The sequence below is a fragment of the Mustela putorius genome, unplaced genomic scaffold (assembly GCF_011764305.1).
Source record: "Mustela putorius furo isolate JIRA1106 unplaced genomic scaffold, ASM1176430v1.1 tig00003853_pilon_pilon_pilon, whole genome shotgun sequence".
NCBI lineage: Eukaryota > Metazoa > Chordata > Mammalia > Carnivora > Mustelidae > Mustela > Mustela putorius.
Genome location: NW_025422005.1, coordinates 71210706 through 71232762, shown reverse-complemented (window position 1 = coordinate 71232762; position 22057 = coordinate 71210706). Strand labels below are relative to the sequence as shown.

The 22057-nt window shown below is 35.4% G+C and overlaps 1 protein-coding gene across 2 annotated transcripts in view; it reads left to right on the top strand.

The window, feature by feature from the left end:
- Positions 1 to 20291, top strand: part of SYDE2 (synapse defective Rho GTPase homolog 2) — a 48199-nt gene extending 27908 nt beyond the window's left edge. Inside the window, exons 5-8 of one of the 2 annotated variants that reach the window (XM_045064799.1) lie at positions 8481 to 8662; positions 11898 to 12129; positions 17328 to 17375; positions 17935 to 18030. In XM_045064799.1, coding sequence (XP_044920734.1) covers positions 8481 to 8662; positions 11898 to 12129; positions 17328 to 17338 — 425 coding nt within the window. In that variant the 3' untranslated portion in view covers positions 17339 to 17375; positions 17935 to 18030. Of the gene's footprint in view, positions 1 to 8480; positions 8663 to 11897; positions 12130 to 17327; positions 17376 to 17934 lie in introns of both variants that reach the window. The other variant, XM_004752677.3, reaches the window with a different exon arrangement.
- Positions 20292 to 22057: the final 1766 nt, after the last annotated feature.

The following is a 22057-nucleotide window of genomic DNA, read 5'->3' as shown; positions in this document are numbered from 1 at the left end:
GGCAGGTAAGTGGTGAGAGATACCTGGAATGCTGTCTCAGACTGGAACCCAGACCTGACGATGAGGGTCATTTGGAAACAGCAGAGTTAGAACATGGTCATTTTCACTTTTCTCTCTTTCTGTCTTTCCCTTCCCTCCCTCCCTCCCTACCTCTCTCTCTTCCTTCCAACTTGGTTGAGTTTCCCTGTATTAGGTTTTATAATAGTGCTTACACATTAAACACGTAGAGGCAGCTGGGAGGGCTAAAAGAAAGGTGTGGAGACAGTGATCTACGAACTCTTTGAGGTGAATATGTGTAGTTCTATAGTGACTTTTAAAATTATTATTCCTGTATATTTAATAAAAAACAAAACTTAAAAAAATTGTTTATTTGTTTTGCAGTGCTAAAGAGTAAATAAATACTGAAAGACTATTTGTTTTGGTATTTTTCTCCAAATCAGAACCAGAGTTTTAAACTTAACACTGTACATTCCTGGGGGTACTGGTGTGATAGTGGCTATGGAAATCAAAGTAAGAAACCCAAATGAGAGGCACCTGGATGGCTCAGTTGTTAAGCCTCTGCCTTTGGCTCAGGTCATGATCCTAGTGGGATCGAGCCCCACATTGGGCTTCCTGCTCAGCTGGAAGCCTGCTCTCCCTCTCTCACTCCCCCTGCTTGTGTTCCTTTTCTCACTGTCTCTCTCTCTGTGTCAAATAAATAAAATCTTAAAAAAAAAAAAAAAAAGCCCCAAAGAGAAGGGAAGTCTATGCATGAGATTAACCAGAGTCCATTTAATCACTTATCTTTCCCTATCTAGAAATTAATTGGTTTATTTACTAAATATTTATTGAACATTTACTATACACCAGGCATTCTTCTAGGCACCAGGGACAAGTGAACAGGATGAACAGTATCTCAGTCCTTATGCATGCTTTCTAGTGGGGGAAGAGAGAATCAGTAATCAATCCAATGAATAGTGAGATCTAGTAACTTACTAGTGATAAGCAGGACATTGGGAATGATCCTGACTGGAGGTTCAGCTTTGGTAACTCCAGTGGCTAGGGGAACAGAGAAGAAAGTTAATCTAAGAAGTGCCTTTTGAGCTAAGATCTGTATGATACAGAGTTAATTATTGGAAGATCTGGGGACAGAGTTCTAGTTAGAGTGATTTTGGGGTGCCTGGGTGGCTCAGTGGGTTAAAGCCTCTGCCTTCAGCTCGGATCATGATCTCAGGGTCCTGGGATCAAGCCCCACATCGGGCTCTCTGCTCAGCAGGTAGCCTGCTTCCCCCTCTCTCTCTCTGCCTGCCTCTCTGCCTACTTACGATCTGTCTGTCAAATAAATAAATAAAATCTTAAAAAAAAAAAAAAAAGAACAGAGTGATTTTGCTACGTGAGAATCAATGAAAAAAAAGATACTACAAATTAGTCTTTGAGAGGTAGAAGTAGTTTTAGTTATTAGAATGCTTTTTTTTTTTTTTTAAGTATGATGATACCTATCATTCTATCATGGAGATTAGTAGAATTTTCCTGTATAGTTGGTCTTTGTGCCTGAATGAAGGTGAGAAGCATATGGTTTCATAGTATCTAACTATTACAGAGCAGCTTAAGAGATATAGCCAGAACTAGTTCTTTATTTACCTGTAATTGCCTGCATTTTCTTCAAGTACATAATAAAAAATTTACTGGTTTGCACTAAATAAATTTCTCCATGTAAAAATTTCCCAAGTTTCCCTGTGGCAATAAAGATTGTTACCACAAACTTATTATCTGAAAGTTTTTATGTCTCCAGAGTGTTTGAAATATGTTAAAAAGGCATTATAGCTTAAGATACTCCAGTCTGTTACTAAGTTTTTGAGATAAGGTCATAAAGCTAATGTCTAGATTGATGAGTAGTTACATAGTATCTGTCACAATGTAGTATAATATCTCTAATATGTATCATTTTGTGAAATCTGTTCATTATTTTTCCAGTGAACTCTTTGTCTACATATAGAAAAAGAGCTATAACTTTTACTTCATTGAACATAATATACATTGAGCATTCTCTAAGTGCTTAGTATTCATTAGTAATAATTCTCCCTTATTTACCATCAAATTATGTGTGAAGGAAGTAATCTTGAGCTGGGATTAATTTAAAATTCCACTTATATTAATGGTTGTTTAGTGTATTATATAAAGGATAATGATATTTGAAATATGTGTTTTACTAAGCTATAAAGTTATCTTTTCTGGAGATCTTTTAGGTTTTAATTTAATTTAATTGCTTTATAGGGCGAGTCTCAAACTACCAGGGCATCTTGAATTTTGTTAGAACTAACAAGTCTTGCTTTGTTAAGGAAAATGTATGGAATTTTTTTTTTTTTTTAATCATGCCCTAGAGGGTTAGTAGTGTCTTTATTTGGCAACTACAAGAAACTGCATTTTCACTAATTGTAACTCAATTTTCCTCTTTACACCAAGTGTTGCTATTCATTGTAGATAGCTTTAGACTGTGAAACTAATGATGGTAGTAAAAAAAAAAAAAAAAAAATCCCGTGATATAACTTAAAAAATGGGAACAAACAAGACTCATGTCTATGGTATATAAAATTTTTTATTATTATCATCACTGTACATCTGACATGTATTCTTTGTTGTGATATGCCAAGCTCTTTTTATATATATCATATTTCTTTATGTATGTCAAGGAAGAAGTTTGGTCAGTAGTTTACCAACGGTTTCCAGATTGTTGTCTTTTCACTGTTGAGTAGAAACTTATGCTTTCCTGAGGAATAAAGCTCTCTTAAGGCTCCTGGCACCACCACCTGCATCTTTCCTATTTACCATAATCTACAGAACTCTTGGGCATTCCCATTTACTCAGTGAACACTTTGATATCTCACCAATGGTTATATTTCCAACTGAAGTTCTGCCTTTGTCCTAAGTGATTTTTATATGCAAATGAAATGACCCATCCAGAATCTATTAAAAGTCGATTCTCTTTCCATTGAATTGTAAAAAATAGTTGATTTTTGCATATTATCTTGTACTTTGTAAACTCATTTATTAGTTCTCTTAGTTTTTTAGTGGATTCCTTAGGATTTTCTATATATAAAATTATGTCATCTGCAAATAGAGATACTTTTACTTTTCTCTTTCCAAGATGGGTCCTTCTTATTTCTTTTTCTTGCCTAGTTGCCCTAGCTAGAATGTCCAGTATATGTTGTACAGCAGTGACAAGAGTGAATATCCTTATCTTGTTCTTTTTTTTTTTAAGATTTTATTTATTTATTTGACAGAGAAAGATCACAAGTAGGCAGAGAGTCAGGCAGAGAGAGAGGGGGAAGCAGGCTCCCCGCAGAGCAGAGAGCCTGATGTGGGGCTTGATTCTAGAACTCTGAGATCATAACCTGAGCCAAAGGCAGAGGATTAACCCATTGAGCCACCCAGGCACCCCATTTTTGTTCTTGATTTTAGGAGAAAAGCTTTCAGTTTTTGACGATTTTAGTTATTATGTTAACTGAATTTTTCATAGGTCCCTTTTAGCAAGTTGAGGAAGTTCCCCTCTATTCTGAGTTTGTTCAGTGTTTTTATCATGAAAGTGTGTTGGATTTTGTTCAATGACTTTTATGAGTCTATTGAAATGATCATGTGGTTTATGTCCTTTATTTTATTAATGTAGTATATTACATTAATTGGTTTTCAGATGTTAAGCCAACCCTTGCATACCTGAGATTAATCCCACTTAGTCATGATGTTTCTTTTTGTTGTTCTTCTTCTTTTTTTAATATATTGCTGGATTTAGTGTACTAGCATTTTGTTGAGGAATTTTGTGTCTGTGTTCCTGAAAGTTTTTGGTCTGTGGTTTTCTTGTGATGTCTTTGTCTGGTTTTGATATCGGGGTAACACTGGTCTTTCGACTGGGATCCTTTCTTCTACTCACTTTGAGTACTCCTCCCCCACCCCCCACCATTTTCTTAAGATAGAAATTGAACCCATTGATTTGGGACCTTCCTCCTTTTCTAATGTAGACACTTAGTGCTATAGATTTCCCTCTAAACTCTGCTTTAACCTCCCACAAATTTTTCAAGTGTTATGTTTTCATTTTTACTTAGTTCAAACACTTTCTGGTTTTCCTTTTTCTTCTTTGAATCATGGGTTATTTAGAAGTATCTAAGTTTGTGTCAAAATATTTATGAAATTTTCCAGATATTTAAAATTATTAATTTCTCATTTAATTCCATTATAATCATAGCACATACTTCATGTGACCTGAATCTTTTTTTTTTTTTTTTAAGATTTTATTTGAGGGCGAAGGGGAGAAAGAGAGAGCATGAATTCAGGGAGGGGCAGACAGAGAGGGATAAGCAGACTCCCTGCTGAGCAGGGAACCTGATGTGGGGATTGATCCCAGGACCCTGGGATCATGACCTAAGCTGAAGGCAGACGGTTAACCAGCTGAGCCACCCAGGTGCCCCATCTTTTTGTATTTGTTTAAACTGACTTTAATGTCAAGGACACGCTCTTCTGTGGTGAATATTTTCATTTGAACCCTTAAGAATGTGTGTTCTGGTGTTTTGGAATGTAATATACTATAATTATCAATGCAGTCAAGTTGATTAATAATGTTGTTCCAATCCTCGATGTTTTTATGTGTTTTCTTTCTTCTTGTTAAGAGAGGCATGTTGAAATCTTCAACTATGATTGTGGTTTTGACTCACCCATCTTCTACTCCCTCTTTCCTTTAAAGGTTTCAATTACACATGCATTAGGTCACTTGTGTTTGTTTCACAGCTCACCTATATTCTGTTCATTTTTTCTAATCTTTTTTTTAAATCTTTATTTAATTTTAGATTATTTCTTTTGCTGTTTCTTCAAGTCATTAATCCTCTCTGCTAATATTAATTTCATCTATTGTATTTTTAATCTCTGAGTTTTTAATTTTCAGTATTACAAGTATGATCTTTTCTTCCTACCTTCTGTATCTCTACTTAGCATGTTCAGTCTGTCTTCTAGCTTCTTGAATATATGAAATACCATATAATAACTGTTTCAATGTCCTATCATCTATGTCATTCCTGAGTTGGTTCACAATTGATTTTTCTCCTCATTATAGATCATATTTGCCTGCTTCTATATACATTGTAATTTTTTGTTAGATGCCAGATATTGTAGATTTTATTTTCTTGGGTGCTAGGTGTTCTGTTTTTTGTTTGTTTGTTTGTTTGTTTTAATCCTTTTAATACTTCTGTCTTGCTCCCTCTGAAACCTGTAGAGGAATTCTTCCCTGCTTCATCATAGCTTTTGGTGATTTGCTGGCAATCTTTGGCATTCCTTAAGTTTATCAAGGCCTCACTCCAGTCCTCTGCCTTCACAAGGTGTTCTCTCAGGCATCTTCACATCGTCTTCCATCTATGCATAGCTATCCCTGTGTCCAAATTCCCCTTTTAAAACAACACCAGTCATATTATATTAGGACACACACTAATGACCTCATTTTGATTTGATTATCTCTGTAAAGATCCAAACAAGTCCACATTCTGAGGTACTGGGGATGAAGACTTAAATATATTTTTTTTTGTGGGAGACAGTTCAACCTAGTACAGTACTGTGGCCAAATCTCACAAGTTATGAAGTTTTTCACTGTGGTTGCTCAGGTCAGGAGCTGTTGCCTGCCAGTGTAAGCTTCTGAAATTTTTCCCTCTAATCATTTTGGGCAGTTCTTTCTCTGGCTTTGGTTAGTTTCCTCACCAGCACTTGCTGATCAATACTCAGATGGAAACTCAGGAGGATTTGGAAATACTTCAGAGTTTTTTTCTGGACAGCTCTCTACTCTCTAATACTCTGTTCTTCAAGCTCTACTGCTTTGATCTCCTTAGACTTCTAGCTTCCTCTCCTCCACTTAGCTAGACCTACTAACTACCTGCATTTGCACCTCCTCACTGCGACCTGGAAGGGCTTTCCAGGCAGTAAGCTGAAGTAGTTATGGGCATACTTCATTAGTTTCCCATCCCTTAGGGATCATATCCTTCTTTGCCTGATGTCCAATGTGTTGAACATAGTTTTGTTTTGCTTTCTAGTTATTTTATTGGGTGTTTCTACTTGTTTCAGGCAAGAAGTTAAATCTGGTCCACATTGCTCCATGTTGGCTGGAATAGCTGGTCTATTTTTCTAGCCTGTATCTGAGTTGCTGCTTTCTACTAGAAAAAAAAAATCACACAGGGGTATATCTTGATACCAGTATAAATCCATGGACTTCAAAATCAACTGGGCTTTCAGTGGTGTGTGCTAGTAAATATGTGTTCTTGTCTCTCCCATTCCTCTTCTCTCATTGTCTGGAGTGTCTGTTTAATATTTTCTCACTCCTCAAATCTCACTTCACCCGTGTCACTCTTAGCAGATGACCTTGCCTCCTTACCTCCTGGAGGAAATAGAAGCCATCAGAGAGGAACCTTCTGTACTTGCTGTGACCCCACCTGCCAGCATGCCTTCTTTGGCATACATCCTTTGTACTTCTCCACTGTCTTTTCTGTAACAGTATAGAAATGATCTTCCTCACATTTTGGACTAATTTTAATTCCTTCATGTGTTCTTAGGAATCTCTTCTTCTTTCCTCTTTGAAGATTTTGCTCAACTTACTCCTCTCTCTTGGACCTTAAAAACCATTTTAATATCTTCTTTATATTAGCATTTAAATGGTCATGTCTCTTTCATCTAAAAAAAAATCCCTACTTTATCCTGCTTCTCTCCTTCCTTCTCACCCATCTATGGCTATCACCTTCTCTCAAAGCCATATTTGAGCAGATTGCCTCTCTTGCTTTCTCTGTCTCTATTTCTTTAACATCCATTTACTTCTGAACCAAATGCAACCTGACTTCTGTGTCCTTTATTCCACTGAAGCTGTCTTACCAAAGTTGCTGACTTCTTTGTCTGGTGGACATTTTTTGATCCTTGTCTTGAATTATCTCATGTTTCTTATACCTAGTTACAAAAACTGCCACCTTAGAATCACAACAGGAATTTGTTAAAAATACAAGGACATAGCTCAGACCGCTGGAGATTATGATTTAGTACGGCTGGCATGGGATTCTGGAATATATATATATTTTTTAAGTTCTTCAGGTTATTTCAGTGTGCAACCAGGTTTGCTTAACACTGTTCTCCATAGTACTTAACATGGTTCTTATCCAACCTGCCTGTTGTTGGCCATCAGTTGATATCATAGACCCTTTCTTGAAACATTCTTTTCTTGACTTCCTTGGCAGCATACTTGCCAATCCCCCCTGAGCCCCTCCCTTCCTCTTCTCACTACCTTCTTTAGACGCCTTTGGAAAATCCTCTTCCTGATGATCCCTTAAAAGCCGTTGTTCTTCAGGGCCTTCTCACATCATCTGTGCCTCCCTGGTCATCTCATCTATTCCCAAGCTCTGTTATCCTCTTTAAGTTGATCATTCTCAGGGTCTCCAGCCATCTCTTTGTGAGCCTTAGATGTTTCTTTCCAGAAACGTTGAATGTTCCCTAGAGACTTTACGCTGAATATACCAAAAAATGAAACTCCTTCCCATTTCCTTCCCCTGCCATTTAAAGTATAGCACTGCTCTCCAACTAGATGCTCAAGCTCAAACGTAGGAGACATCCTTACCCCTGTTTTCCCCTCAAATTCACAAATACATGTTGGATTTAGTGATCCTGTTTTGGGAGATTATCCTATAGACATATGTGCATAATACAAGTAACGATGCGCAAGACTATTCATTGTAGCATGTTTGGGAATAATGAAAGATTAGAAACAACCCAAGTATTCCATCTGCAGTGACTGACTAGATAAAGTTCTGGAATATTCACACTTTGGAATACTGTGATGTGGCTATAAAATGCCACTTTTTAAAATCTTACAGCATAGCTGGAGGATGGGATTCCAGTTTATTCCAATGGATCTTTTGATCCAGTCGTCTCTTTGGATACAACACCCCAAATCTACAAAGCAATGTAAGGAAGAATACTCTTACTTATCAGTAAACAAACAAAACAAGGTCTACTGTCTTAGCAACTTTCAAATACATAATTAAATACATTAATTATAGTCATTATGCTATACATGGACCATTGTGTTCCTTAACTCTCAAAAGTCTAGAAACTCAAAATTCATGTAGTTGGAATAATTTCCAATTAATATTAGTATGCCTTGTTTTCTCAACTTTTGTTTCACGTGTATTTATAGAGGGCCAGAATCAATAGAGTATATGAACCACGAATTGCTTACTTTATGAATAACAAACCTAATATGTTTGATCATTGGAAATGATGTGTGTGCATTTTTAGCATGCTTTCAAAACAAGTCAATTACTGAGGCAGTTTATAAGATGACAGAATGCTAGTGTTTTGTTTAATAGGTTTTTGTTGCTGTGTTTATTATTTTCAGAATATTAAAGGTTAGCTATAACTACTTTTAAAAAAATTCACGGTTTTTAAAAATTTTGTTCTGAAGACCAATTGCTATCTCTCTTTGTTTTCTAAAGGTGTTCTTAAGGACTATCTAAGAGAACTTCCTTCTCCTCTGATAACAAAGCAGCTTTATGAGGCTGTATTAGACACAATGGCAAAAAATCCTTTGAAAATGTCATCAAGCGGATGTGAGAATGACCCAAGTGACTCTAAGTACACTGTTGACCTGCTTGATTGTCTTCCTGATGTTGAGAAGGTAAACATATGCGGTATGCCTTTTTCCCTAAAAGCCAGCTGATGAATAGATACTTAGCTCCAGAGCTGCAAATAATTTTTCAGTTATTTTATATTTATGGCACTATGAGTTTAAGCTCAGCCTTTTACTAAAGGCTCCTTAAGCAACATTAAGTCAAAAACTTGCTTCTTAAATGGAATAAACCTAGGTAACAATTTTATCTTTTCTATATATAATTTTAGTTTAGGTACAGGTACTTCCTATACATTTTTAAAAACTATGATTACCTTATTAAAATAGTATATGTTTATTAAAGAAAAATTGGGAAGATATAGAAAAGAATGGAAAATGGCAATTATCATTATCCAAAGGCAACCCTAATTAACATATTAGTTTATTTCCTTTTAGTATTTCAACAATGTGGTAACTGTTGTAGTGTACATGGCTTAGCCTCAAGACTTAAGCAACCCTCATCATCACCGTTTCTTTCTTTCTTGTCTCTTCCCATTTGCCGCCTCCTCACAATCTGAATCTTGAGATCCGTATCTTCAGGCATGCCTGCAGAGCAGATATTAGGATAGCTGGGTCTGCAGAACCAGTCTTAGCCTAACTTTAGCTGTTGTTCCTTAGAACAAAAGGGAAACTAAGAGTGATATGGCTGGGCTTGTCCGGATGAGGCTGACTTTACCTGTATTTTTTATCATGTGAGGGTAGAAAGGGCAAGAGTGAATATGTAGAAATTTTTAGAAAAATATTTTATTTATTTGAGGGGTACCTGGGTGGCTCAGTCATTAAGTGTCTGCCTTGGGCTCAGGTCGTGATCCCAGTGTTCTGGGATCCAGTCCTGCATCAGGGACCCTGCTCAGCAGGAAGACTGCTTCTCCCTCTCCCACTCACTCCCCCTGCTTGTGTTCCCTCTCTCACTGTGTCTGTCTCTGTCAAATAAAAAAATAAACTCTTAAAAACATTTTTTTTAATTTATTTGAGAGAAAGAGAGAGGGAAAGAGCACAAGTGGCGGGGGTGGGGGGTGGTGGGCAGAGGGAGAGAGAGTAGAAACAGACTTCCCGCTGAGCAGGGAGCCCAGTTTGGGGCTTGATCTCAGGACCCTGGGATCATGACCTGAGCCGAAGGCAGATGCTTAACCCCACCCAGGCACCTGAGCATACAGAAATGTTAAGCCCCAAAACTTCATTCACCAGTTTATTGTAGTCTTCTGAACATCTTGTGCTCACTCAATTAGATTAGCAATTACTGCTTCTTTTTTTTTTTTTTTTAAAGATTTTATTTATTTATTTGACAGACAGAGATCACAAGTAGGCAGAGAGGCAGGCAGAGAGAGAGGAGGAAGAAGTCTCCCCGTGGAGCAGAGAGCCCGATGTGGGGCTCGATCCCAGGACCATGGGATCATGACCTGAGTCAAAGGCAGAGGCTTTAACCCACTGAGCCACCCAGGCACCCCAGCAATTATTGCTTCTTTGGGTGGGGAGAGTGGAATAGCTACAAAGGCGTGGACAGCAGCAGAAGGGTGTGGTGAAGGGATAGAGATAGTCCTTCTTTTATATAAGATAAAATTGTGTCATTTTGCTTATAAGTGAAGAAATGAGTTATCTAGGTATTCAAACACTTGTCCAAGTTATATTGCTTTTATGAGTGTTGTAGTCTGTCATCTGAATTTAGGCCTGTCAGGCCTCAAAACTCATGCAATTACTGTCCTTTCAAAAAAGGCTGCATAACATTTCATTGAGTGAACTTGACGTAAGTTGTCACTATTCTCTTTTGTATAATATTTAGGTTTTGAACCTATTTGTATGTATTTGTATGCAGAAATTTCTTTTCAGTTAGAGTTATGTATTTAGAATAGAATCTCAGTGACGTTATTGATTTAAATGATGTGAACACGTATAGGCTCTTAATAATTTTCATATTACTTTTCAAGAGGGACACAACAATTATATTTTTTGGCTCGTCTTAGTAGACAAAAAGTATTTTTTTAATTTTAGGTTGTATTTCTTGGTTTGCTATTGAGATTAAACCTAAGATGTTTAACCAGAGGTGGTTATATTTGTGTGTGTGTGTGTGTATTGCTCACAGCACAATATGCTGAAACTAGCCTTAATATGTCAATGAATGTAGAGTCCCATTTGTGTTAGGAAATGTATAGTGAATGGAGAAGAGGAACAGGTACTTATTATTTACAGTGTTTTTATGATTCATACATTTGTTTTTATTTCAAAATATCAATTATAGTCTCCTCTGGCTTTCATTCTCTTGTCATTCCTTTCTTTCACAGCCTAACATTGAAAGAATGTTTATTTCGGCTGTCCTTACTTCCTCACCACACTTGACTACTCAACACATTCTGTCTTCCGACCCTATCTCTCTGGATTTGTTTTTGCCAAGGTTACTGATGACCTTCTGATCACTGAATCCAGCTGTAGCTCTAGAAATATGTCATTTTGATTTTTTCATTTTCTTTCTAATTTTTATAACTACAGTTTTATTTGTCATTCATTTCTTTAATATAATTATGAAGAAGTTATATACTCATTTTATTTGTTAAATGATTGATCTTATTCCAGCACTTCAGAAACATCATTTCTTTCCATAATTGCTTAAACCTAAATAATCTTCCACTTCTTGAGCAAACTCCCCTTACTAGTTTCCTCAAGTATTAAAAAGTATTCTTTTTCAACTAAATTTTCTGTTATTTCTAGCTATGCTATTCATGGTTTGCCTACTTAAAGTATTTATTGGTTAAGCGCATTAGCCTTTTTCCTAATCTGAATCATGATAAACCGAGTCGTGTTTAAAATGTTTGGCTTCCCAGATTCAAGGATGGTAGTCCCCTACTCACAACTACAGGATTTATTTGTGCTTAAGATGAACATTCTTACCTAATTCCTCTTCCATCACAGCCCAAGCTGTTGTCATTTTAGAGGAGGAAAGAGAGGAAACTGTTGATGTATATTTTCGCAGGCACTCCAGTTGAAATTTGGAATGCATTCATGAGACTTTTATAAAGAGTATGTATTTTAGCCATTTAATGGATCAGGTTATGTCATTGGAACCTAAGGGTCCTATGTAATGTTTTCATAAGAAAATATGTTTCAGAGTTCCAAATATCCAACTTAGAAGCAAATCTTTGAAACAACCTTTTAAAAAGATGCCTACCTGTATTTTCTGCTGTAATTTGTGTCCTTAAATTTGCCCCTGTGTATAACTCTATTAAGTGAAATGTAATTTAATTTAATTTAGGCAACCTTAAAGATGTTACTGGATCATTTGAAATTAGTGGCTTCTTATCATGAAGTGAACAAGATGACTTGCCAGAATTTGGCCGTGTGCTTTGGACCTGTACTATTAAGTCAAAGACAAGAGACTTCTACCCATAACAACAGAGTCTTTACTGACTCAGAAGAACTTGCAAGTGCTTTGGATTTTAAAAAACATATTGAAGTTCTTCATTACTTACTTCAGCTGTGGCCAGGTAAATGATTCTATGGAAGTATTTTTCTCTTTCAATGATAGGGTATTTGAATTAACTAATCTTTAAATATGCCCATATGATTCAAGAAAATCTTTTCTAGATTTTGCTTTTTCAGATAGTTAAGAATTGATATCTTTAAATTTCTCCATTTAGATTTTTGCTTTCACTGATAGACATATAGATCAATGTACACATTTTGGTCAGATCTGGATTTGTATCCTGGTTGTGTTGCTTGTTAGCATTCTGATCTTAGACAAGTTCTTTAACATCTTAGCTCCTCAATATCATATTTTTCCATATGGATTTAATAATATGTTTATAGAATTTATAGGGGAATCAAATAAAAAGTTAATGTTTGTAAGGTGCTCAGCACAGCTCTTGTCACATAATAGGTACTCTGTAAATATTAATTTCTTTACCCTTCTCATTTTTAGTTCAGCGATATGAAGGAGAAATCATTTTTCTCCTTCATTCAGTTCTTCTTTCTGACAACTTTACTGTATCCATGGTTGTTCTTCAAATTTTCCAGGCTTAAGTTGACAGTCATCTTTGATCTTTCCACCTTTCTTATCCATCCCTTGTTCCAGTCAATGACAAAAAGCTGACAGTTATTTTCCTAATACCTCTGTTATGTAGTTTCAGAGCTAAAAGGGATATGTATTTAATGAGATGTTCTATACAGGATGCTGTATTTAAGTTCCAAAATTTTCTTATCCTGTAGTGACCCCCCGCTTCCCCACCCTGCATAATACCAAACATGAAAGTACCTAGGAACTTGAGTAACACACAGTGGTAAGAGTGCTTGAGCCCTGGAGCCAGTCTTGGATTCGGAACCAGATTGTGGCCCAGGCACATATTTAATTCCCCTAAGCCTCAGTAGGCTTCTCTATAAATAGTTCCTACCTTGGGGTTGTTATGAAGATTCTATAGACAAGGGCGCCTGGGTGGCTCAGTGGTTAAGCCGCTGCCTTCGGCTCAGGTCATGATCTCAGGGTCCTGGGATCGAGTCCCGCATCGGGCTCTCTGCTCGGCAGGGAGCCTGCTTCCCTCTCTCTCTCTCTCTGCCTGCCTCTCCGTCTACTTGTGATTTCTCTCTGTCAAATAAATAAATAAAATCTTTTAAAAAAAAAAAAGATTCTATAGACAAAGCATCTAGGCATTGTGCAAAGTGTTTTATATAAAGTTAGCTTTGTTACTCTTTTAATGGTACATATGAGGATAGACCAAACTACAAAGAAATGCTTGATTTAGTCTTTTAAAAAAAAATCAAATTAATTATAAAAGTGAATAAAAAGGTCAACTTGTAAATTTATAAAGTTAAAATTTTTGCTTTCTTTCAAACACAGACTTAAAAAACTCTTCTAATTTTAACCAAATTAGTATATATCATTACTATTTAAAAATCCTGAATCAGGAGGTTCTGGGTAATTCGTCTGATTTCTGCATTTGGTACCCAACAGAAGGGAGCTCCCAGGTTAAAGTTTTAAATATGTGTTTCCTATAGCTTTTCCTACAACTGCTTTAATTTTAATAAGCATCAGGAATTGGGAAAGGAGCCATCTTCATCACTGACAAATGAAAACTTGCTTACCTGGAGTTTACTATAAGTACCTGATTTCTTTATCATTAATTCTGTATCAGAGTTTAGTGTTATTTAAAAATAACTGCCCCGGAGGATCTGAATAGACATTTTTCCTGAGAAGACATCCAGATGCCCAACAGACACTTGCAAAGATGCTCAACATCACTGATCATCAGGGAGATACAAATCAAAACCATAGTGATATATCACTTCATACCTGTCAGAATGAATAATGTCAAAAAGACAAGAAGTAACAAGTGTCGGTGAGGATGTGGGAAGAAGAGAACCCTCGTGCAGTGTTGTTGGGAATGTAAATGGTGCAGCCACTATGGAAAACAGTATGGAGGATCCTTAAAGAATGAGAAGTAGCATACAATGCAGTAATTCTACTGTGGGGTATTTACCCAAAGAAAATGAACACATGGATTTGAAAAGATGTGTGCACTCCTGTGTTCATCGCAGCTTTACGGTAGCCTAGATATGGAAGCAGCCTAAGTGCCCATTAGTAGACAAAAGGGTAAAGAAGATGTGGTACACACACCACACCCACATATACACTATGGATTATTACTCAGCTATTTAAAAAAAGGAGATCTTGCCATTCAGAACTACATGGATGGACCAAGGGGGTATCATGTTAAGTGAAAGAAGTCAGACAAAGACAAATACCATATAATCTTACTTACATATGGAATCTATAAAACAAAACAAGTCAACAACCAAACAACAACAACAAAAAAAACCCAAACCTGAAATACACTCGTAAGTACAGAGAACAAACTGCTGGTTCCCAGAGAGGCAGTGGGTGGAGGGAGGAGTGAAATGGGTGGAGAAGGCTAAGAAACACTGAATTCCAGTTACCAAATCACATCAAGTCCAGGAGATGAAAAGGGCGGCACAGGGAACATAGTCAATGTCATTGTAATAACGCTGGTGACAGATGGTGACTACGCCTGTTATGGGGAGCGTTGTGTCATCTGTAGAATTTTGACTCCCTGTATTTACACCTGAAAGTGATATAAATGTATGTCAGCTGTACTTCAATTAAAAAAAAAAAAAACCTGCCCCCTTTTCTATAACCTGTATTTTTCTTTAGTTATAGTACCTCAAATAAAGGGCAGAAAGATGAGATTTTAATAATCTCATAATAAATAATAATAAATAAATAATAAATAAATACCGGTTAATGTGGCCCTCAAAATCATTTGCTTTTGGATTGAAGGAAAGGCAGACATCAGGTAGAAGTAGTACCGTTACTGAGCCTGAGTAAGTTGGTAGTGATACAGAGAAAGGGCCATAGTGTATGAACTTGGTGAATGCCCATCTCTACACACCAAGTAGAAGGGTTTGACCCGCCTTGCTAGATGCATATCTTACTTATTTTTGTATTTTGGAATTTCCCCTCCTCCTCTGGAGGTAAAAAAAGTTGGTTCTACCCTCCCCCCACCCACGTGGCTTCGTTATTTTAACTTTTTGTGTTATTTTTTGTTTTTTAATTTGGGGCAATAATAAAATTTGCTTTAAGCTTTCCATTGGAAAAATCTTATCTGCAAAGTGATCAGTTAGAATTCTAGCATATTGGCACTAGAAGGTAAAAATTATCCCGCCAGTGGCATTTCAGATTGTCTTCTGCCAAGCCCTAAGGTTCTTTGGAAGCAGCTTTGGAGCCAGATTGGCAGCAGGTGAGGGAACAAAATGTAAACACACTTCCCTTTTGATCAAAATAGTCTTCTTTTCATCTTTTTTATGTATTGGATTTTTACAGAATTGTTGCTTTTTAAAAATGGTTTTGCTGTTTTAAGAAGAATATTAAAATTTACTTTCTCTTTATAGATGGGGAAATAGCTTTAGAGAGAGTATAACTCTTAGAGCTGTTTGTTGTATCACATTTTCTATGATGAGTAAATTTGGGGCAGGTTTTTTGGGGAAAAGCTATAACTTTTTTTCCTATTCCTTTTTCTTTCATTTTTCTCACTAGAGTAAGCTTTATGAGGTCAGGGATTATATTTTGCTTACCCTTAGAACCCAAGTTCTAAGACAGTGGTGTTTGGCATTATCTAGGCACTTAATATATTCTGTTAAATAAGGCAGTTATACTATAGATAAAAGACTAATAAAATGATTAAAAATACAAATCTGTCAGTAGAACAAGATAAGAAAATTAAGTTTCTTAGTACTTATCATTACATTTTGAAACATTTTCAGCAACTTTATAGATTGCATTTTAAATTTTATTCTGTTGCAGATGGGCAGTCATAATGCTAAGAAACCAGAACTTCCCTTTGGGGTTAAAATTAGGCATTTTCTCTGCATTTTTAATAGGAAATCATTCCACCATTATAGTTTAAAAAGTTAGTGAAGTCGATTTTTCAGAAACTGAATTTTTTGTCTAAATGATATAAAATATTATAATTGGTTTTCTAAATGTTTTCCAAGAAAATATACAAAAATTCATGTTTGAATAAGGGCTTATTTAAACAACTTTAAGTAACTGGCAACAAAATAAATCTGGGTTTTGCAGGTAAATGTTAGAGATGGGGGCACAACAAGATAAGCTCAACAAACAATCAAAAATGTTTTACTTTGGGGCTCCTGGCTGGCTCAGTTGGTAAAACACGAGACTCTTGATCTTGAGGGTTATGAGTTCAAGTCCCATGTTGCCAAGGCATAGAGCTTACTTAGAAAATTTTTTTTTTTACCTTGGTTGGCTCACAAACCAGGTAACTTCAAGGTTAGCAAAGTAATGAAAACAATAGTCTTGACACTTAAGCACTAAGAACAGGAATAGCACAGAAAATGAGGGAGAAGGGAAGAAGACTAGCAGCTAGAGGAGAAAAAGAAATTTGAATAAACAGTAGAAAAAATTCAGATATTCCTTCTATAACTGCATCAATTAATGGCATGGGGCATTATTTATTAATACTGTTAATTATTAAAGATCAATTTAAAGTAAATATCAGACCTTTATTTTCAGAAAATTTTTGATTAAGAGTTTTGTTAGCTATTCATAATTATATATACTGGCCATCATAGAAATATAGACAAATGGACATGTTAAAAACATACCTATAGATAGTTATCAAGTATTTTAATAAAATCTAAGTAAAAAGATATCTGAAAACTGTTATTAAGGTCCCTGTAAGTCTGGAAAACTAGCCCTATATACATGTTTATATTACTTTTTTATTATCTTATTTTCTACAGTAGGAAACAAGCATTCTTTATATGTTGGAGTATGAAAAGTGGGTGTGTTACTACTGATAATATATTCACACTGATAATATGTATCTTAGTGAAAGAAAGTATAAATGGAGAGGCATTTATTAATGGAAAATAAGCAAAAAGAGAAAGGCATTATGGGCAGTTTTTAAAAGCTATGCCTCAACATTTAAGTCCTTTTATATACAGAAGAACCTTAGACAAATGTTTTGTCCAATATTCACAAAAAGGGTAAACAGTAAAGCCTGGGTTTTTCATGATGTGTTTATCTGTAGTAATCTGTATGGCCAGGACAATGTATACTCTTAGAAGAAATGAATTTTAATATGAGGAATGTTATTTGAGATTGTTAAATACCTAACCAGAATGGGAAAATAAATATCTGTACTGTTTTCAGGCAATAAATGAAGACTATTAGTAGTTAATGCTGTGTAATCAAACTCAGGTAACTAGTGGTCAAGTCTAGTATTTGTGCATTTTATCAAAGTGAAATTTGGGCTGCTTAGTAAATTTTGACACTGCTGCTAATAGAATTGCAAAAAAGCACAAAGGTTAGAGTGAGCACTTTAGATGTCTTTGCCTCATTTAGATGTTTGCAGAAGGAACTTCTGGTTTGTTTGTTTTTTTTTTTTTGTACACCAACATGCCTTGCCTGCTTTTTACTGTAGCTTTTAATTTAGAAGAAGCTACCAGCTTAGCTACTATTTGAATTATACCTAGATAATAATTAACTTGCACCGAAAGTTAATCAACATCAGAAATTTGTTTGGGGATGTTATGATACGGCATGAATTAGCACCATTGAACATTCTCCTAGCTTCTGTCCCTAATCTTGATTATTTCTGGTGATAGAAAAAAGTAATTATGGAATGCTATTTTTTAATAGTGTGCATGTTTTTTTTTAATGCATGTTTGTAGTTGATTATTAAACGGCTTATCTTTGCTCTGTTTTTTTAAGGCCAGTTGGATGGCTGTGACTAAGCAAATTTGTTGTTTGTTTCTAGTGCAACGTTTAACTGTTAAAGAATCGACAGACAATTTGTTTCAAGAGCAGATGTCTTCTCTAAATTATTTGAGGAGGAGGAAAGAACGACCTTGCCTGTTAAATTTGAGTGGTACTGAGTCATCAAGAATACTTAGACCAAGGCAAACCAGATTAGACAGTCCAGTTAGCAATCGTTACGCAGGAGACTGGAGCAGCTGTGGAGAAAACTACTTTTTAAATGCAAAAGAAAATTTAAATGATGTAGATTATGATAATGTCCCTTCGGAAGATAGAGAAGATGGAGAAAACTGTAGCAAAATGTATGGACAAGATATAATGATTGAACAGCCAGTACCCATGTCCAAAGAGTACACATTTCAGACATACTTGACCATGCAGACAATTGAGTCTACCGTGGATCGAAAAGTCAATCTTAAAGACCTACAAGAAAGTATTGATACTTTGATTGGAAATCTGGAGCGTGAACTCAACAAAAACAAGCTTAATATGAGTGTTTGAGATTGAGAGTTTTAATTTGCTTTTTTGTAATGTTTTAAATTTCTGATCTGTCTTTCTCACTATCTTATACCTCTCACTGTGATGGTTTTATTTTTTTACTCTTGAAAATGCCATTAATTTTTAGTTAGTTCATGTGATTCAATTAAAAACTCTATTCATTAATATAATTTTTACTTATCTCATTAGAAAATTTTTCTGGGGGCAGAGATAACTTGGCCTTGTGACTATTTTTAACAAATATGGCCAATTCTATGGAGATAACTTTTAAATGCACTTATAAGGTTCAGATAAGTTATTAGCCCCTCACGGCTTTTGTAAGTTATAGGAACTGCTCCTTTGTAGCTGAAACAGATGTTTCTTTTAGAGGAACGTGGCAGCTGCTCCATTGGGTTTGCAATGTGGGTCCATGTACACTGCAGCATCATCTGTCATATTTCATTTGCAATGCAAATGCTGCTATAAAAAACCTTTTTATAAATAAAAGTAAAATTATACAAATATTAATGTATTCTGTATTAACATTCAGTAATTATTTAAGCTTATGAAAATTAAATATTTTTATAATCCTGGAAATGTGTCTATTTATAAGTGCATATGTGGATAGATATTAGAATGGGGGAGGCATTGGCTGCAGAATCATATATATCTTTAAAGTATGTATGTCATGAGGCCAAAATTATTAGCTTAAAATATCTTTTTCAGGGAGAGAACATTTAAGTTAAAGGAGTTCCGTAGAAACACTTGAACCAAAACAGTAGAAGCAGCTAAATAGAAATAAGAGACTTTCTTTTTTTGATTTGCAGAAAGTCACAATATCCCTAGTGAGAAGTCATCTTTTAAACTGAAATCCTCTGCTATCTTAAGGAATTAAGAACCCAGTTTTCTGCACTAGTGATTTGCATTAAAAATCTTCATCTATTCTATGCATTTTTATGTCCTGCTTTTTAAAACAAAGTAATTATACTTTAAGCATATTTATTTGTAGTAGTATATCGATAACATTGACTTTATAATTACCCTTATTTGTTTCAAAAGAAATCTTGCCAGCATCCATGTTACTGATTTTGAAAAATTAACTTATTTTGGCTAACTATATTACAAGATAGTCACTATAGCAATCACAGCAGTGTTTGAAAATGTAAATTTAGAAGCCTTTTTAATTACATTGGAATGTATTTTTTTAAACTTTTATACCCACAGAACATGTAATTTTAAAATTATAAATAAAATCTGGATCACCAACTAAAGACGTAGTAGCCTTTAGAAAACTGACTTCTTGATGTTTTTCTAAATATTGAAGTATTTAACTATTTCTATGTAATATACATTGATAAACAGAACACCTTGTTATTTAATTTGAAAACTCAACTGTTAAAAAGCCAGATAAATAGCTATTTTTATATGAAAATTTCATTTTTAAAGCTTTGTATAATAGTTCAGAAGAATACCAAAAAAACATGTGACAGGTATTATATATTGAATAAACAGTCAAAAGAAATGTGCTTTAAATGTTTTTGTTTGCTATATCATGTATATTAAATGAATTGAATAAGTTGTTCCAGAAATGTAAAAGTTTTATTAAAGTATTATAACGTTGGTGTCATGCTATTAATTATCATAATGATTTTAAGGATTACTTATTTTGGTGTCATTCTTTTTAAACAAATGTGTTAGAGTATTGGACAATCGAATGTTACCCATTAAATACATGTAACTCTATTTTTTGGTCCAGAATTGAATTTTCCAAAATCTGAAATGCTTTAAAGGCCAGATGTATCTTGTTATATAATTTTGGATGGGAATAGTTTAATCTCTGCCATCTTAAATAGAAAATACTAAACATTTATGTTGTCTAAATCATGAGTCCTGACTATAAATCTCTTTTATTGACTGTGCTGTATTTAGTAGTGCTCAGTAAGCCTATGCCTTTACTTCATTTTCTTTTATTTCAACTCTTTCAAAAAATTAACATATATATAATTTGTTTCAGGGGTAGAGGACTGTGATTCATCAGTCTTACACAATTCACAGCACTCACCATAGCACATACCCTCCCCAATGAATGTTCATCACCCAGCCACCCCATCCCCTCCAGCAACCCTCAGTATGCCTTTACTTTAATGACCTTTAACTTCAAAACTTTTTGAGTTTTTATACCTGCTTTTTCTGCACTATTAGACTATCAGCTGTCATTCCTTCTAGTCTACCAATCCTGACATCTTTTAGGATCAAAAACAATTTTAATTTAATTTTATTTTTAAATAGAAATTTATTTATTTATTTATTTTAAAAGATTTTATTTATTTATTTGACAGACGGAAATCCCAAGTAGGCAGAGAGGCAGGCAAAGAGAGAGCAGGAAGCAGGCTCCCCACCCAGCAGAGAGCCCGAAGCGGGGCTCAATATCAGGACCCTGGGATCGTCCCTTGAGCCGAAGGCAGAGGCTTTGGCCCACTGAGCCACCCAGGCACCCCCAACAATTTTAATTTTAGTGCATGTACCTAAATAAAGTTTCAAGCAATTCCGACAGATAGAGATTAAAAGTGAGCCTCCCTGCCATTCACACCAGCACTGCTCCTCAGCGGTACAGCTGCCTATACTTCCTCAAGTAGGTACTGCCTTCATCACTGGGTCTAGGTTTTCCGCTGCTGTTTCTTTTTAATTTTTTCTTTTTTTTTTTAAGATTTTATTTATTTATATGACAGAGAGAGATCACAAGTAGGCAGAGGCAGGCAGAGAGAGTGAGGAGGAAGCAGGCTCCCTGCTGAGCAGAGAGCCTGATGTGGGACTCGATCCCAGAACCCTGAGATCATGACCTGAGCCGAAGGCAGCGGCTTAACCCACTGAGCCACCCAGGTGCCCTCTGCTGCTGTTTCTTGATTTGTCATTTGAGTAGTATCTGTAGATTTTCCAGTATGAATGACAAGCCATCTCCATTCCTCCTCCCCATTTGATATTTTTAGTTCTTCTTTCAGTTTCCTTTATAACTTTAATAATCTTTGCTTCTCGATCCATCTGTTTAAACAGTATCTCTTGGCTCACTACCATTGTGGAAATGACCAATGCTATACTTTCCTTCAGCCCATTACTGCCCCTGACCTCTTGATTTCTCTAAGTTACACGATTAGTTGATATAATTAACATTAATAGATTATGTTATTTGGGGGAACTGTATTTGACTTAGGCTTTTCCTTAATACGTTGATTCTAAAAACTACAAATCAATAGCCATTATGGGTTATGCAAAAGCATTTACAGGTTAGCCAGATGGTTTTCTCTCTCTCTCTTTTTTTTCTTTTTGGTTTTTTCTCTTACATATCCAATCTTGTGTGCTGAAGTCTATGCTGATTTAAGCAGAATATTCCAAGCTAAAGGTCAAATGGATTATTTTATCTTATAGCCATCAACTTCTCCAAATCATGCTGTGTGTTATTTGCTTCATAACTGGGTCATGGCTTTTGCTGATTTTTATTTTTCTTTTTATCATGCTCTTGAATTACCAGATTTGTTTAAAGTGCTTTTAGTGCTCATCCTGGGATTTGTGAAGTACATTCTTGCCTTTATTTTTCTTTGAGAGGAGAAAAATATCTTCTTCAGTAAAACCCTGATATCATCCTAAGCTTT